The sequence below is a fragment of the Balaenoptera borealis genome, assembly GCF_965194805.1.
Source record: "Balaenoptera borealis genome assembly, chromosome: 9".
Lineage (NCBI taxonomy): Eukaryota > Metazoa > Chordata > Mammalia > Artiodactyla > Balaenopteridae > Balaenoptera > Balaenoptera borealis.
Window position 1 is genome coordinate 32375420 of NC_138873.1, and position 17941 is coordinate 32393360.

Genomic DNA, 17941 nt, shown 5'->3' on the forward strand with positions numbered 1-17941 from the left:
GCATCTTTTCCCAGCGAAACTCAAGTCCTATGGCTATTCCACCTAAGCAAGCAGAGTAACCTCACTTGCAAACAGTCACTGTCTACAAATTAGAGGCATTAACTGAGATAGTTCTTATATAGAGGGTCTCAGTATTTAATAGCCCCATTGAAGGCTGTTTCTTTGTAAATGATAAATTACCAGAACCTTTCTATAAAGAGGGATATTGTTTTGTTGCCTTTTCTGGGACTTCTAGATTGGTCTCTTCGGGTCCTTTTAGCTTCTTAGATCCTAAGCAGCCAATAAATTGAAGTCAGTCATAAGGAAGGGCTTTTCAGGTAGGTGAGGGAGAAAGTACACATCAGAGAGAAGAAAGGCAGAGGGCGCTGAGGCTGTGACTCCTTGAGGAAGGGACGGTCTTATCCAATTTTCAATCTTTCCCTCTGTCTTACACTTTGCCTGGCACAGAACCCTTTGTTGAATTGTTGAGCTGAAATGAGACAGACGTAATTGGTCAGCAAAGCCTCCACAGCTTTCTAGCTTAACCATGCTTTTCAATCATCTACTTTGATTCCAACTCCACTGTTTCTGAACTGTAAGCGGAGTTGAAATTCACAGAGAAATCTCTCCAGCGTGACTGTGTCTGCCAACTGCAGTGATGACTCAGGAGTGGCCACAGAGCAAGCCCATCGTCCTTCAAACCTCCGAGTCTAATTGCCTCCAAAGGGTCAGAGACGAGTCGGCATTTTCCATCCTAAATCTTGGTTCCCAGGTTGTCAAAATGCTCTATAGTAAACTCCTGAGACTGAGCAGACATGGGAGGGGGTGAGTGGTCAGCAGTCACCAATACCAGGCTTGACGTGTGGGGAACCTGGAACTAAAGGCAGAAAGTTCAGAGTTTGGGACCCAAGTCTGCCAAGGTCAGTGTGGTTATAGGGCAGGTTTTCTCAGCCTCAGCACCATTATCATTTTGAATCAGGTAATTCTTTGTTGCAGAGAGCGGTCCTGTGCACTGTAGCATGTGTGGTAGCATCTTTGACCTGCACTCACTAGACGCCGGTAGCACCGCTCCCCACCCCACCAAGACGTGACAATCAAAAATATCTCTAGACCTTGTCAAATGTTCCCTGGGGGCAAATTCACCTCCAACTGAGAACGACTGTGCATAGAATGTGTCTACAGCAGTTTTTCCCAAGACATTTTTCTAACCTACCTGCATCAGAAACACCTGGTGTGCTCATTAAAATACAGAGTCCCAGAGACCATTCCAGAATCACTGGGATGGTAGCATGTGTATGTTTGATGAGTGTCCTAAGAAATTCTTATATACATGAAATTTGCAAACCATCGTCTTCACTAATATTTGAAATAGGGATTTGTTTTGATAATTCAATAATCCATGGGCCGTGAGTAAAACTTTTAATGAATTTCCTTTAAATACAGGATTTTGTTTAAGAAAACATTTCCATGTCTCAAGGTGAGGGCTTGTTGATATCATAACTAACCCTTCCAGAGTCCCTTAACATAATATTTTCCAAAATAAAATGCAGTCATCTACCTGGCTCTGACATTCCTTACTACACTAATCAATGTTCCTTCTACTCTAGTTGGTCAGCAAAGCCTGCAAATCCTACCACTGGATGTTTATGTAAGTTTGGGTGAGGAAATCCCCTGTTACTATGCAAACTTATTACCTGGTAGACGAAACTCTTTAAAACTTAGTACCACTTAGTTTTAAGGTTAGTTTTAGCATAGTGCATAGAGGGATGTAAATAGACATTTATATCTAGATGAGGGATGAGATGCGTTCTGAGTTTTGAATAAAAATTCATTTTTTTTAACTAGACAATCTCTTAAGATACTTCTGTGGAGGCAACCTCAGTCTTAACATTCTTTGATTCATGGGGGGCTGGGCGCTATGTTCCTGGTTAACTTGGAAAGGGGCTTACGTTATGAGTCCTGGCTGTGGTGGTTACAGGGAATGTGTCTACAGACATTCCTCTGGACTTTGGAGGATGGAAGCTGCCCACTAAGACGTGGGAGGACTGAAAGTAGAACAAAAAGACTCTAAAAATTAACAGAGCCTGCCTTCCGTTTTTGCCTACGGCTAACTCTGCCAATAACCACAGCTAACATTTGTGATGCATTTACTACGTATTTAATGGGCGTTATCGCGTTTAATCTTCTCAACAGCCCTAGGAGGCAGGCACTCTTATTATTCCCCTTGGCAGATGAGAAAACTCCAGTTTAGAGGTAGAACCATGGCCTACATGCAGACCTCTCTTCTCAAACCCATGCTCTTACCCCTGCAGGATGGGCTGCCTAGATTCCAAAAATTGGACTTAGAAAACACCCTCTAGGGGACAGAGGTTCACAGGGTTCTGTAGATGGAGCATGGCTTTTGATTTGGTTTACAATTTGGGCTTCTATTTTATCTGCGTCATATCTGCCTGCTGAGATGGAGGTGGGTGGTGGGATGAAGGAGCAGAGCGGTCCCGGGGGGTGAGATGGGGACAGGAGGAATGCAGATGGAGTCAGCTGGACCATCCCCCAGGGATGGTCAGCAAGACCGGGCACCTCAGAGACCGTGGAACGAGAGGCAGTTCTCCCAGCTGCTGCCAACGCGGGCTGGAGCCCTTGACAAAGTTCAGAGGCATCCGATTTATTTTTCTATGCTCCGTCCTTCTGCTGGATACTCCCTTTTGTGCCTTCTTTTCCCCTCTTAGACATTCTCTTTCATCTGAGTTCACTCACTTAAAAATAAAAGGGAGGCGAGGAGGATGATTCCGAGTGAATTTTCCAGCTCTGCGTCCCCGCAGGGAAGGCTGAGTCTCTAGAGCTCCGCAGAGACCCCAGAGGAGGCTGTCAGTCACTGCGTGGGAGAGAGGCGAGGGCTGGAAGGGAGGCGGCTGTCAGAGCTGAGTGCCTGGAGAGAAGTGTCAGCAAGCTTGGCTGTATTTCAAACCGGAGCCAGAGAGGGAATACATGGTATCTGATCAGACAGTAGGATTTTAATGTCCGATCAAGTGTATTAACATTAGGATTTATTTATATTGTTCTATTTTGTGCCTCCATGATTCTGTCATCTTTTACTTCCTTTGTGTTTGCTCTCCCGTCTCTCCTGGTCTGGAAAACTGGTACCTTCAGAGGCAGGACCTAAGCCAATGTGACTTTTCCAGTTGCTGGCACACTGTATTACCTGGTATACTGCTTGCCGTCCCCCAAATTCCATCCCCTCAAGTCATGTAGGGAATGTCAATCAGAACCTAAAATTGAGCTATATTTGTCTTCAAAACATATTGTGCCTTTACAGTAGGACACACCCCGAGAGGGCCAGCACTGGTCTGAGGTCTCAGACAGAGCTGCCAAGGAACAGGGCCACCCAGTGATTGCTCCTTCTCTTCTTCCTTCATCCTGTAAGCCACCTGCAAATCCAAAGTGCTGCAGTTGAGGGCTTTTCTAGTATTTACTTCAGGGTCTCTTGCCACTTCAGGTTGGTGCGCTTACAATTATCGTTGGGGAGGGTTTGGCTCTAAGTGAGCCACTAACACCTGTTTTCCTGTGCAAAGTGCCAGTCGGTGGGGAGGGTGAGCTTTCATTCCAAGGCCCTTGTGTCCTGTGCTGCGTGAGCTCTTCACTCCAGCATCAGTTAAGTATATTTGTGCTTCCATGTTTGGGACAGAGACCTGCCAGTTACACAAGGAGAAAAATGCTCGAAGTGGAAGAGAAATAAAGGAGGCAGAACTTGGCTTCCACACAGGAAGTGACTCGTTTTCTGCACACACACACACATGCACACACACACACAACCTGAAAGAGCGATGTCAGGAAACCCCAATTTCCATTCATCCAGTAGAAAGCAGCCACCACCAGGAACCCAGACTCTGGAGTTGGTTTCATAAAATAATGTGCTTTTAAAGAACCACATCAATCTTGTCTATTGCAAAGACTTCCCTCCGGGAGTGTCCACTCTCTGAATAGCCACCTCAAAGATACAGTGCTCCCTCTAAGAGAACTGAGCTAATTACATTCATGTCTAATTCAAATGATTCCTTTTATCATGATGACAGCAGACTTTGAAATCAGTCTGAGATTCTACAGGGGTTTTCCGTAATAGGAGCATAAAAACATCACAGAGAACCAGACCTAATTACTGTGTCCCAACGCTGGCAGTATTTTATTGCACCCCCCCCGCCCCCCGCCACTACTTATATTAGAAGCACTGAAAGAGGAATAGAATCAATTGTTGAGTTTCCAATTTTGGAGGAAGGAGCAGGGACTCAGGATGGGATTCATTTTGCATGGTCCTATTTTCATATTTGGAGATGTCCACTGTGTCTGAATTAAGGAATACAGTAGAAAAAGTTCAAAAGTTTGAATTTTGAGATTGTTCACTGTTTCTCTTTGTTTGTTTGTTTGTTTTGAGGGTTTTTTTATTTTGTTTTTTTAGCTAGTTGTTTGGGGTCACTTTTCTTTTTTAAAATTTTTTATTGTAGTAGAGTTGATTTACAATGTTATGCTCTGAAAAGTGAATCAGTTATACATATACATATATCCACTCTTTTTTAAAATTAATTAATTAATTTATTTTTGGCTGCGTTGGGTCTTTGTTGCTGTGCGCAGACTTCCTCTAGTTGTGGAGAGCGGGGTCTACTCTTCATTGCGGTGCGTGGGCTTCTCATTGCAGTGGCTTCTCTTGTTGCGGAGCACGGGTTCTAGGCTCACAGGCTTCAGTAGTTGTGGCACTTGGGCTCAGTAGTTGTGGCTTGTGGGCTCTAGAGCACAGGCTCAGTAGTTGTGGCACATGGGCTTAGTTGCTCTGCGGCAGGTGGGATCTTCCCGGACCAGGGCTCGAACCTGCGTCCCCTGCATTGGCAGGCGGATTCTTAACCACTGCACCACCAGGGAAGTTCTCTCCACTCTTTTTTGAGATTCTTTCCCCATATAGGTCATTACAGAGTATTGAGTAGAGTTCCTGTGCTATACAGTAGGTTCTTATTAGTTATCTATTTTATATATAGTAGCGTGTATATGTCAACCCCAATCTCCCAATTTAAGAGCTCTTTGTTTAAAGCTGTGCCCTTTGGCTGGACTAAAGTTTTTCCTTGCATTTTATTGCAGCCCGTCCTCTGAGCATGTGTTGTGTAAAGACCCTCTTCTGGGTGCTCAGTTTCCCTAACCCTCGTCTCCTCTGCAACCACCAAGCACCAGGCATGGACACTTCTGAACTTAGCAGAGGCAGAGCTCGTTAGAGGACAGGATAGGAGTCCCAGTGCACACAGCAGTGAGACCCCACGAAGTGACTGAATCTTAATGACTTCACTCTCTGTCCTTACACTTACCCCTCTCTGCCCCCGCTGCAGCTTTCCCCACCTCCTATCCCAGAGATGATAAAACAGGTTTCTAAGAGGGCAGTGTGCCATTCTGCAGTACCATTCTAATCTTTGGCAGGGAAAAAGATGGGGCCAATTTTGTGCATGATCACAGTGGAAGATGCTTCCGTGGCATGATTTTTTTTAAAGCCTAGGAGAACTATCATTTTAAAGTTTATTAGTCTAACAGGTTAATCATATATTTTAGAAGACACACAGGATGAAAAGAAATTGAAGAAACGTGCCAGGAATACCGACACTGTTAATTCAAGGGCCCAAGAATCTATCATTTTGCCCCAGGCCATCTTTCAGAAAAGATTTTCTTCCACCTTTGAGTCCACCTAGGGTGTAAGACAGCCTGCTCGATTTCATTGTTCTGGAAACTCTTTCTAGGAAAATTTTGATAACTGATACAATATTTATGACTTCTGGGGAAGACAGGAAAGATCGGAGAATTTTTCTCATTTACAATTCACTCTTGAATTTTATTAATTTTAATGAAATTCAGAAACTTTAATTCAATGTCTGTTAAGCTTGATTGATATCTCTGTTTTGAAGAATACATAAAGTTATACTTAATATTTATTTTCTTTTTCCTTGAGAGAGTTATACCTAGACCTCCTCAGTCTACTTCCATATAAACGTGAGAGTGATACATTATGTATGTTTAAAGTTATCATGAAAATTTGGATGCAAATACCAGGAGCTTCTTTAGTCAGCAAAAACCCTTCGGACCTTAAAGCCTGATAACATGGAACTGAAGGACAGAGTTGTCTCAGAACACCTTTGTAATTCACTTGTCTGAATACAGATTAGTAATAATACTTGGAAGTAAACTGGCTTTCTAATATCAGCAATGAGAAACTTATGACTGAGACTTAAAGTTTCAGGATTACTCTGCCCTTCCAACCACTGGAGACCAGCTAGTGCTATAGTGAAAAAATAAATATTGCAGTTGTCATGGAAACTGAGATCACCTTGGAGATGATTAATACCCATAGGGCTAACAGTGGAGGCTACAATCACATCATTTCTGGCCAAATTAATCATGATCAAATAAAGAGCAGCAAACACTTTTATAAAGACCCATGAGCCCAAATCCTCTTTTCCAGACCACGTAAGTATTATCGTTTTGTTCTCTGTGAGTAAAGAAGTCTCCTGGTAAACAGTTATATTTCAATTTACTGAAAAACTTTTTTCTCGTTCAAATATAGGAGGGGTTGAATGACTCTGTCAGGGTGCAGAAAAGAAAGTCCACCTCATAAAGGAAAACTCTCAAGCATTTTTTTCCTATTATTTTTTTCCTTTTGCTATGCATCCTCATCTTTTGAGAATCAGGTGAATCTAGATTATTATGATCTTTGAGGTTTTAAAAGTTTGTGGCTTTTACAGAGATTGCCCTGCTTGAGAGAGCTTTGCCAAAACCATCAAATACACTATGATGTTATCAAGAAAGTCTATTATTGGACAGGAAGAAATTACTATTGTGTAAACAAAAGAGTTCTTAACGGAATGTCAAGACAATAAAAAAATCTTTGTCACCAGGCATGGTTGGTTGAAGATTAGACTGTCCTGGTTTTAAAAGACAATAAAGTCATTATCAACAAAGATACTGTTTCAGTTACATATTTCTCTCAGAAATTTAAGTATCAGAGAGAGAAATAATTATAGAAATAGTTGTGTTTTTCAGGTAAAGAGGGTTACATTATTAAAATATTATTAAAAATTGATAATGTCAATTTTTAAAGGTGATTGTTGAGATGTTTATAATTTACTTTATAATACTTCCTCCTGGACAAAGTGATACTACCTTAGCTGTATTAATATTGAGGAATAACATGGCTTCTGTAGCAGAAAATCTGAGAAATTGCAGAGGTTTAATTCAATAAAGATTATTTCTCAATTCCTACACAATCCAATTTTAACAGCCCACTTAATCATAACATTACTATTTTGGAAAAACTCAGCTTTTTTTCCTTTCTGTGTAAGGAAAAACCCAGTTCTTCCCTACTGTGTTTCTCTCCCCTGTGAGTCTACCATTACTACTCACACAAACACTTCACTTCTGGTCACCAAATATGTGGAGGTTTTTCCCCATGACAAACAATTCTCTGCAACCTCAGCTAGGTGTCCTACAATTTAAGTCAATTCTGATGGTATCTACCTGGAGATAGTGTCAGATCCTACAGGTAATGGCTCAGTCCTACAAGACCCCCTGCCCCTGCACACACACACTTCAGATGCCAGTCACAAGCTCAGGTTCACCTGTGCTCTGACCAACCAGCTATAGATCAGAGGTTCCAAAGACCCTCCTTGGGTTTGATTAATTTGCTAGAGTGGCTCACAGAACTCAAGGAAACACTCAAGCTTACCAGTTTTTTAAAGGATATGATAAAAGACGTAGATGAACAGCCAGATGAAGAAATACATAGGAAGAGGTCTGGGAGGGTCCTGAGCTCAGGTGCTTCTGTCCCTCTGGAGTTGGAGTGTGTCACCCTCCTGGTGTGGATGTGTTCAACCAACGTGGAAGCTCTGAACCCCCTACTATTAGGATTTTATGGAGGCTTCCTCATGTAGGCAAGATCAATTATTAACTCCATTTTCAGCTCCCTCTTTCCTCTCTGGAGGATAGGGATTGGGGCTGAAAGTTCCAAGCTTCTAATCATGGCTTGGTCTTTCTGGTGACCAGTCCCCACACAGGAGTCATACATGAGCCCACCCAGAGATGCTTCATTAGAACAAAAGATGCTCCCAGTGTTCTTATCACTTAGGAACTGATAAGACTTTTAGGAGCCCTGTGTCAGGGACGAGGTCAAGTCAAGCGCAAATATTTGAATAAGAGATTTGAATAATACAAATATTTGACTCTTATTTGAATAAGAATCAAATACAAATATTGAATAAGTCTTTGAATAAGACTAGTGCTCTTATCACTTAGGAAATGACAAGGGTTTCAGGAGCTCTGTGCCAGGAACTGGGAGCAGAGACAATCTACAGATGTTTCCTGTTATTTCAATTTACAAAAAGAGTCCATGGATTTCATGTGCCTCCTTAAGGGGATCCAGTGGAAAGTACACAATACCATCTATAAAATGTTCTGCCAAAAAACCTCACTGATCAGACAACCCATACACAGGACATATGGGGCAGTGAAACCTGTCAAATAACACCAGAGGGATGCAATCAGCTAAATCCAGAATGTGGAAAATGATATAGGAAAAATACTTTGTTTCCTTCAACAAAGAAATTGCAAGAGGAAAAAAAAGGAGGAGAAATCTAAAGATTAAAAGAGACTTCAGATATATTAATCAATGGTAAGGTGTGGACTTTATTTGAATCCTGATATGAAGAAACTGACAGGGGAAAAAAAGTATGAAACAATTGGAGAAATTTTAATACCAAGTGAGTATTTGATAATATTAAGAAATTCTTGTTACACTTTTGGGCATGATAATGATGTTGTGATTAAATTAAGATGAGAGAAGACTCCTTTAGGGCTAAATGCTGAAACATTTACAGAAGAAATGGAATGTCTGGGACTTGCTCCAAGATAATTCAGAGGTAGCGGTAGTTGGGGTGAGACCTTTACCTTTTTGTTTTTTCAATCACTCAGCAACAGAGACTTTGCTAATTAGTATTATGATGTTAGAAATGAGTTTCCATTGTTGAAATCAGTGGCTTTCTAAAAGCAAAATGGCTGTGAGAGATGGGCTTCCGCTTGTGAAATCTGTGGTATTCAAGACAAGAGGATTGGCTGAAATGTTTTGGAGTTATTCCTACACATTTATGAACAGGTTTTAAAGTCCTGAGATCTGTTTTATTTCATTCTTCATCTTTTACCCATAGGGATGGTGCCTGAGGATTTTATTCTTAAATTACCCTACATCCAAGATATTGGTTCAGAAGATTCTGGTTGCATATGTTCCTTTTTGAATAACTGGATCGTGACTGTAGAAGAGTGATTCTGAAAGTACGGTTCAGGGACATCTGGGGGCCCTGAAGGCTTGAAAGAGGTGCATGAGACCAGAATTATTTTTTAAATAAAAAGGTTCTGTTTGCTTTTCTCACTCTCATTCCTTGATGGGTATACAGTGGAGTTTTCCAGAGTCTCCATGATATGTGAAAACATCATTGCTCTGACAGCTAGAGGAAGGTGTGTTTATATTTTTTTAAGTTCTCAGTTTTATCTTCCAATGCAATAAATACCCATAGATATAAGATACATAAACAAACTCTCTTTGCAGTCTTCAATACATTTTAAGAATATAAAGGTTCCTGAGCCCCAAAAGTTTGAGAACCCCTTATTTAGATTGTTGTCGTGTCTGCCTTGAGTGAAACTGTCATGGAGGATATTGAGGGGGTTCAGGACACGCTACCCCAAAATATGGCACCTTGGCATATTGAATATCTTAAGATGAAGAAATTTGAGAAAACGGCAGAAGCAGGAGGGTCACTCTGATACCCTCCACTCACATTTTTTTCCCTGAAAGCAGGAGATAAATGTCCCATGTGAAAGGCACCCTCTCTGTATCTGGAAGGACAGGGACATTCTTATGTTCCCTACATGTCCCCAAGGATAGGGAGTGTAGGGCGGAGAAGGCTGTATGAACAAACTTTGTTATTTCATCATTTACTATCCCCAGCCCAAACCCCTTTGTCTTGTCAATTCTTCTCATATTTATTGTTTCTTTGTCTAAAAGGGTTATAAAATCGTCCTGCTCTGGTCACTTCTTCAGGTGTCTTCATTCTCTTGGGAAGGTTCCCGTGTACATGTAAAGATTTAATAAAATTTGTATGTTTTTCTCCTGTTGATCTGCCTTTGTCAGTTTAATTTTCAGACCCAGAACTTCATGGTTATTTGCGCCCAAATTGGCTTAGGTCAGTCTGTAGTGGTAATGAAAACCATAAATCATATGCTCAGACTTGGAATAGAGAGGTAGGAAGTTGGAGGAGAAAATAAGGCGAAGGGATGGGAAGATAGAATGGAATCCAAATTCAGGCAGAGAAGAGACGAGGAGGAGTTGGGGGAGGGGCTGGTATGGAGGGAATGAAGACACTCGTTCTAGGTCCTAGAAAAAGCAGGTGATCTGGGACTTCAGCTCCTCCACTCCCAGCAATTCCTGGAAAAGTTCTCTGGCAGCTAAGCCAGCCCTGGTTTTCCCTTCTTGAGAAAGAAGTTCCAAGAAGAGTAGAGCCTGCAGAAGTATTATTTCCCTCTGCCCCAACTTCTTGCAAAGACTGGGATAACTTACTGGAGAACAAAGACATTCATTCCACAGTTAGAGATAAAAAGGCCAAAAATCAAAGTGTAATCAATTAATCAGTTAGCTAGCATGAATTATCATTTTAGATCTTTTCCTCTTGGAAGCACAGAGGATGGAGGATGTTGTTCCAAAGAGCCACGTGTAGAGATAGGAAGAGGAGAGTAGCAAAGGCTGACTTGCAAACAGACATATGTTAAAAATTTCCTAGGGTCCCCTTGGGTTGGGTCAAGTACCCCTCCTTGCCTGGATGCTTTTTCAAGTGTAGTTAAGGCTATGTGCCACTCTGCTTCTCAAGTTTTTTTTTTTTTTAACTTTTTATTTTATATTGGAGTATAGTTGATTAACAATGCTGTGATAATTTCAGATATACAGCAAAGTGATTCAGTTATACATACACATGTAACTATTCCTTTTCAAATTCTCCTCCCGTTTAGGTTGTTACATAATATCGAGCAGAGTTCCCTGTGCCATACAGTAGTAGGTCCTTGTTGGTCATCCACTCTAAACATAGCAGTGTGCACGTGTCAATCCCAAACTCCCTACCATAAGTTCGTTCTCTAAGTCTGTGAGTCTATTTCTGTTCTGAGAAGACTTTGTTTCGGCCTAAGGGACTTTTTTAAAAATAATGATTTTTAAAGTTCTGAGAAGATGTGTCACTGAGAAAGAAAGAAACTTAGAATATACTCAAATCCATTCAAGTATAGGTGACTTGACAATAATTTTTCAGTTTCTGGATCATCTCAGAAACAGTCTTTTCAAAACTGTTTGCCTTTGGTCTTCCTGGCCTCATCCAGCCTCTTCACTCTAAGCCCATTGTTTCCACCTCCTCATCCCTCTCGCTGTCAGCAGGCGGTTCTGTGTATCTGCAGGGCTAGCACAGGTATCTACAGAGTGGACAGTAGATACCATCTGGTAGTGTCCAGAGCAAGGTGTGAGCTAAAGGTCATAGCACAGTGGCTATTCCCATGCAGTAAAGGAGAACTTGGTTATTTGAGCTTGTAAAATCCTTGAAGGACAGGTAATGTCTTATTTTGCTTTGTTTTTACAGCACTTAACACAATGCTTAGTGCACCCTGGGCTCTCTAAAAGTGATTGTTACTGTGGCTATCCGAGAGTGCAATCATGGGAGATATTTCCCTTTCTAAGTTATACAGTTCCATTTTGTTGGAATGTGTGTGTTTTTAAAAAATCATGACTGCAGATTGTTTCCATAACCAGTAATGCCATGCAAATAATTTTAAATGTATGAATAATAGTTGAAGAAAGTCCTGAAAGCAAAGGTGAAGCAGTAGCTTGGGGTGTCAAATCAAAAGGAAAAACCTAGACACGAATGAGAGACTAAATGAACAGGGAATATAGTCACTGGCAGGAAGAGCAAGAGAGAGAGATGCGGAAGACAGCTCCGGTAGGAATCAGCGTCCATTGTCCAAATGAGTCAGGACCCAGATGCAAATTCCAGCTATGCCTTGTGGGGACAGGGGAAGAAAGCCTGAGAAAAGAGTAAACCATAAATACTTATCTCAGGCTCTGAAATGAAGAAGTGGCTCAAGGAAGCCCCAGGCATGCCATGCCACTTGATCTCTGGCAGGGGCAGACATTGAAGGAATAGCATTCTAGGCAAAAGGCACACACTGTGGAAAGCCTTGAGACAGGCAAGTGCTTGTTGTGCTCAATGATCAGGAAGGAAAGCGAGTGGGTGGAGCTGAGCGAGGCAGGTAGTAATAGATGAGGCTGGAGGTGTAACAAGGGACAGATTATGTAGGTCCTGCCAGGGCTGGGAAGCCACAGCAGGGCATGAGAAGACAAGCGACATGACTAATCCAGCTGCCATGTTGAGAGTAGACTACACTCCAGGATGGAAGTAGGAAGACTAGTTATGTGGGTATTTCAGAATTCCAGATGAGATAAGATGATGAAGTAAACAGTGGAGGTGGGTAAGAAATGTTTGGATTATATATTTTGAGGGCAGAGTCTACAGCATTTGCTGAACTATTGAGTGTGTGTAATGAAATAAAAACTAGAGTCAATGATGATGGTAAGGTTTTGGGGCTAAGCAAATGGAATGAGTGAGTCACCATCAACTGAGAAGGGGAAGACTACAGATAGACCAGGTTTAGAGAGAAAGATGGGAGTTCAATTTTGATATGTTAAATTTCATTTGTCTAGTAGACATCCAAGTGGAAAAGACAAGAGTCTGAATAAAAGGGAGAGTTTGGGAGTCATGGGCATGAGATGGTTTAAAAAGCCACCTGATCACCAAGTGAGTGAGGGTAGATCCAGGAGAGAGGAGAACCAAGGAATGAGCCCTAGAACACTCCAATGTTAGTGGAGAAAGGGAAAGACCAGCCATGGAGACTGAGAAGAAGGGACTAGCAAAGCAGGAAAAAAAATCAGGAGGATATGTTGTCCAAGAAACCAAAGATGAGGGAGAGAAAAACAGACAAATGAAGCCGGTAAATTAGTAAGACAATGACTGAGAATCAATATTTCCCCATTTTCCTTGCTACTACCTTGATCCAGGTCCCAACTACTCTTTCCTTCCTTCCAATATTTCCCAAACCACTCTGCAGATCACCATTAAGCATATATTTCTAGAAAACCTCCCTTGATGTATTCCTCTTAGGCTTAGGAGGTCTTACCATGAGCCTAGGAACCAGTTCCTGGCCTGGCTTTTGAAGTTATTGTGAATGTGAACTCCATGTTCCTTTGCAACTTACCTTCTGTTCTCTCCATTTTAAACTCAGTGCTCCAGACAGGTCACGTGTCTTGCAGGCTTTACTTCTCCCTGGTTCTGGGTCTTAACCTTGGAGGTATTTCCCTCTAAAAGATTGCCCTTGAACTATTTCCTTGATTCATACAAATCCTTCAAAGTATACCTCAAGTTGTTTCTTCCCAGAGAGCATTACCTTCTTTTTGATATTCCTTCCGGGTGTTAAGGATAGTGCAGCTCTCATAGCTGGTTCCCAATGCCATCAACAGTATCCCATGAGTGTGTATAAGATTCTTAAGAGTCTTTTTAAAAATCTATTTCTTTATCTATTTAATAAAATGAATAACATCTGGATGCCTTCTCACTTAACTTGGAAGAGGGGATATTTACATCTTAAATTTCTATTTTCCCTCTCTTCTGGTATCTGCTGTTAGCTCATAGGTATAAAATTTCATTAAGAGCAAGCTTCTATTTCAGGTTTACATCTATGAAATGAAGGTAATTTGCATGCTCAGGTAATGTTGGAATTCCTGGGAGACTGGAGAATGAGGAAGATGTGCTATACCAATCACAAGACCTTGGTAAATGGATTGTAACCTCCGACTCTCTAGAAACACTAACCGCAGATGATCATTTTGACAGATAAATTCATGAAATTGAAACATTATGTATACCTGGGTAACTGCTTCATTGATGAAATGGAAATAACTGCTTTATTTCAAATAGGGCTTGGGCATTAAAATTAAAAGGCAGGTATATGGGACACAAAGATAATACAAAGTTAATGTTTCAGAAAGGCCATTGACCAACTCTACAGGTACTGAATTGCTTTTGCATTACAAAAATAGTTTTCTATTGATAAGTTCTATGTTTTAAAAAAGACATACACAGCTTTTGAAATTACTTTCCTTATTCATTCTAGGATCAAAAGACCAAGAGTACCACTGGATTAATTCCTTCTTTATCTTCCAGCAATTGGTTTATAGGCCACTCCATGCCTTATATTCTAGTAAAACTTAAAATTTTATAACCAGCCACATACATTCTCCCTTTCTTATCATACGGTCTTTTGGGAACTGACCCATAAGTGTAGGGCAATGAAATACAGCCTATATTTTTCACCATGAACAAAAAGTAAATTAATTCTCTCAGTTTCCACTGGGAGCCCAGTATGTACCAACATTGTGCAAGACTCTGATGCATCTTGATGAATAAAGTCTGAAGTCTAGGAGAATAGAAATATGGAGAAAAGAGTCTACAAAGAATTTGTTAAAATCAGTTCCAGAATTTCCTGAACTTTCCAATATACAAATAATTCAATGACATACCAGAATTGACAATAACCTCCATTCTGACCAAGAGTCAACTCTTGGTAGACTGTGGCAACAGAAGTGAAAAAACAAAAATAACAAATATAAAATACATAATTTGAATACCCCACTGTAGCACCTTCTCAGATTTTCTTCCTTTGCTTCCACTGTGAACCCATGACAGTGTTATCATTATGTTGCAGAATGGTCAGTACTCAATGTTACCTCTCCTTTAACCCATCACCCAAAGAGAACATAACCATAACATTGTGTTAATGAAAGTAAATTATAAAATATACAAATAAATTTAAAAAGTTGAAAGAGAAGAGTGTGAATAATCCACAGATTAAACACTAAATAATTAAATAATTGAGAGCAGGCTATACTTGTAGGACTAGACCCTTTTGGTATAATTTTATAAATATACAATAAATTTGTGTCAGAATTTCTTAGTGTATATCATTGCCAGAACTCTAGAGTAAGAAAAGAATGGTTTACATTAAATTTATTTTGTAAGCTGCTGAATATTTTCTTAGCCAATATAAAATACAATGCAGTATTCACACACCAAAGTGAATATATTTCACTTAGATTACTTCATAAGATAATTTTTTTCCCTCTCTGTTAAATGATAAGGAGCATGCTACACTGTACAGGACAGTTATTTATAGCCTATATTGAATATGATCCAGGTTCTAAATGTCTTCCATATTTTTTGCTCATATGCCCTCTTAATGCCCTGACATAGTAATAGACTATAACAGTGAACTCATAAAATGCAAGAGCCTTTGAAAGACATTTCCTTAACTCTTCAATTAACTGGCTGGAAAGTTAATGTGACTTCTCAGATTATTAACATTGTAACTGATAACACAAGGTAACACATTTGGAATTTGGAAATGCTTTAGGGAAAAATATATACCTAATGAACATAAAATATCTGAGTGCAGAAAAGAGTGATTTCATTTTTTAAAATAATAATCTCCGAGCAGCTTTGAATTATTGATGATTCATTAGTTGACAACCTCAAGTTAATGATTAATTCCCTAAACCTGAGGGTGACTGATTCAAATGAGCTGTATAATAAACACTGTTAATGTCTACTAAAATGTATTTAAAATCAACTAAGAATATGTTCTCACTGCTTTGGTGATTAAAAATTATAAGCTTGGTTTTATTCCAAAATAAAGTATAAATGGAATGCCTTTTGCTGGGTATGGGTTTTCAATAAGCAGAAAAAAACAAAACAAAACAGAAAAACCATATGGCATTCTCTGCTCTCTCTAGCCCCCAGATCCCACACTTCTTCCTTCCCTCCTCCTTGTCTTCCTGCCTTCCTTCTAGTACATGTGGTTTATTGAATATGGGTGCAAATGACTCATTTTAGTTCCATAGATCTTGTTCAAAGATAATATAATGGCTCAGAAGGGCATACTGGCATAATTTTCATGGCAGAGTTGCATAGTTAATAAATCAAACACAGGAAATCAAGCTATAAAATAAGTATTAAAAATTCTCGTGCCAAATTCTGTGCCTTGTCTAACCTCAGCCCCTAGTATATCACCCCATGACCTCACACGCACTTCTAAGATGTGATGAAGCATTCAAACTACATTTTCTGCCCGAAATTTTAGATACTTTTCTCTTTACCAGTCCTAATAAACCCAAAATCTATTCATTGGATTTTGAATGTATGTTTTTTAAAAATGTTTTTTTTAAAAAGTTTGGTTTGATTTTAATTGATGGTGATACTGGGAATCAACAGTCCTGGATTCAAGTCTTGCCTCTGCCATGACCTTGTGTGTTCCACTGTGTGTCAGCTCGCATGTCCTTATTCTTGATTCCAGATTGGCATGTTTCTATTCGCAAGTATTCTATCATTTGTACCACAAATATTGTGACCTTGTCTAGATTGTAAACCATTGCACTGCCAACAAAATCTCTACATTTAATTTGTAGAGTATACATGGTCCTGGAGACATAGTCTATACTCTTCAGTGATGAGAAAGAACTAGAGAATTATTAGAAGTCTCAAACTATTAAATGGTGAATTAATAGGGGAAGAGACAAAAATAAAAGTAATTTTCTTAATCATTTCTGGTATAAAACAAGTGCTGGATCAACCAGTAGCAGAGGGAAACAATAGAGTATACATAAAGTTTAAGACTGGAGATAGCCAAGCTGAAGTGAGAATGACAAGATCCTATGTGCAGAGGTTTCCCATATCTTCTTTATGACTTATTTTCTCTTTTCTTATACTGTCAGCAAATAACAAACATAAACGTAAATAAGTTTACCAAAGATGTGTTTCAAGAATAGGAATTGACTTATATTAACATATAAAGGTTGAGTGACCTAATTCTGTCATGTTAATGAGCCCTATTCTTGGGCAGACCTGATTTTTATTATTTAAAAAATTTTTTTTTAATTGAAGTATAGTTCATTTACAATATTGTGTTAGTTTCAGGTGTACAGCAAAGTGATTCAGATATATATTTTTTTTTTCAGATTCTTTTCCATTATAGGTTATTACAAGATATTGAATATAGTTCCCAGTGCTATACAGTAGGTCCTTGTTTATTTTATATATAGTAGTGTGTATCTGTTAATCCCAAACCCCTAATTTGTCCTCCCCGCCTTTGCCTTTGGTAACCATAAGTTTGTTTTCTATGTCTGTGTGTCTGTTTCTCTTTTGTAAATAAATTAATAGATTTCACATATAAGTGATATCATATAACATTTACCTTTCTCTGACTTACTTAGTATGATATTCTCTAGGCTCATCCATGTTGCTGCAAATGGCAATATTTCATTCTTTGATTTTTAAATGACTATTTCAAGATGACATCAACTATTGAGTAAAAGGCACTTCAGTGAAGTGGGCCTTTTTTCCCTGGTGCCATCATCCTGTGAGAAAGAGCATATAGAGAGAAACCAACTGAATTATTTCAGTTTGAATTCAGATCACAAAGGACTTAAATCATCAAATGGGGATCCTATATCAAGTTTATGTACCCTATTATTGACATAAGGTCTAAAACAGGATTACATATAAGGTGGGGGAAGGGTAACAGGGCAATTCATTGAAAGTAAGAGACAGAATAATCTGTGTATGGCTCTTACGGTTCCTACTTAGGGAACAAGTGATTAAGATCTTTGAACAATCTAAATACCATAGCAGTTGAATATATACCACCGGGCAGGTCAACGTTTTAATATTTAAAATGCTATAAGTAAAATTTTGGTAAACTGGCGGATTTTTTTAAGAACCTATTTTATTTCTTTTAGTTATTCATGGTGTGTTCC

The 17941-nt window shown here is 39.6% G+C and overlaps 1 protein-coding gene across 4 annotated transcripts in view; it reads left to right on the plus strand.

Annotated features, from left to right (window-relative positions):
- The window catches only part of LOC309635346 (uncharacterized protein), a 249456-nt gene that overhangs the window by 178883 nt on the left and 52632 nt on the right, over window positions 1–17941 (plus strand). The window contains exon 4 of one of the 4 annotated variants that reach the window (XM_082406405.1): window positions 14248–15887. The exons of 2 other annotated variants lie outside the window; for them this stretch is intronic. In XM_082406405.1, coding sequence (XP_082262531.1) covers window positions 14248–14355 — 108 coding nt within the window. In that variant the 3' untranslated portion in view covers window positions 14356–15887. Of the gene's footprint in view, window positions 1–9197; window positions 10162–14247; window positions 15888–17941 lie in introns of those variants that run through there. One more of the 4 variants, XM_082406403.1, reaches the window with a different exon arrangement.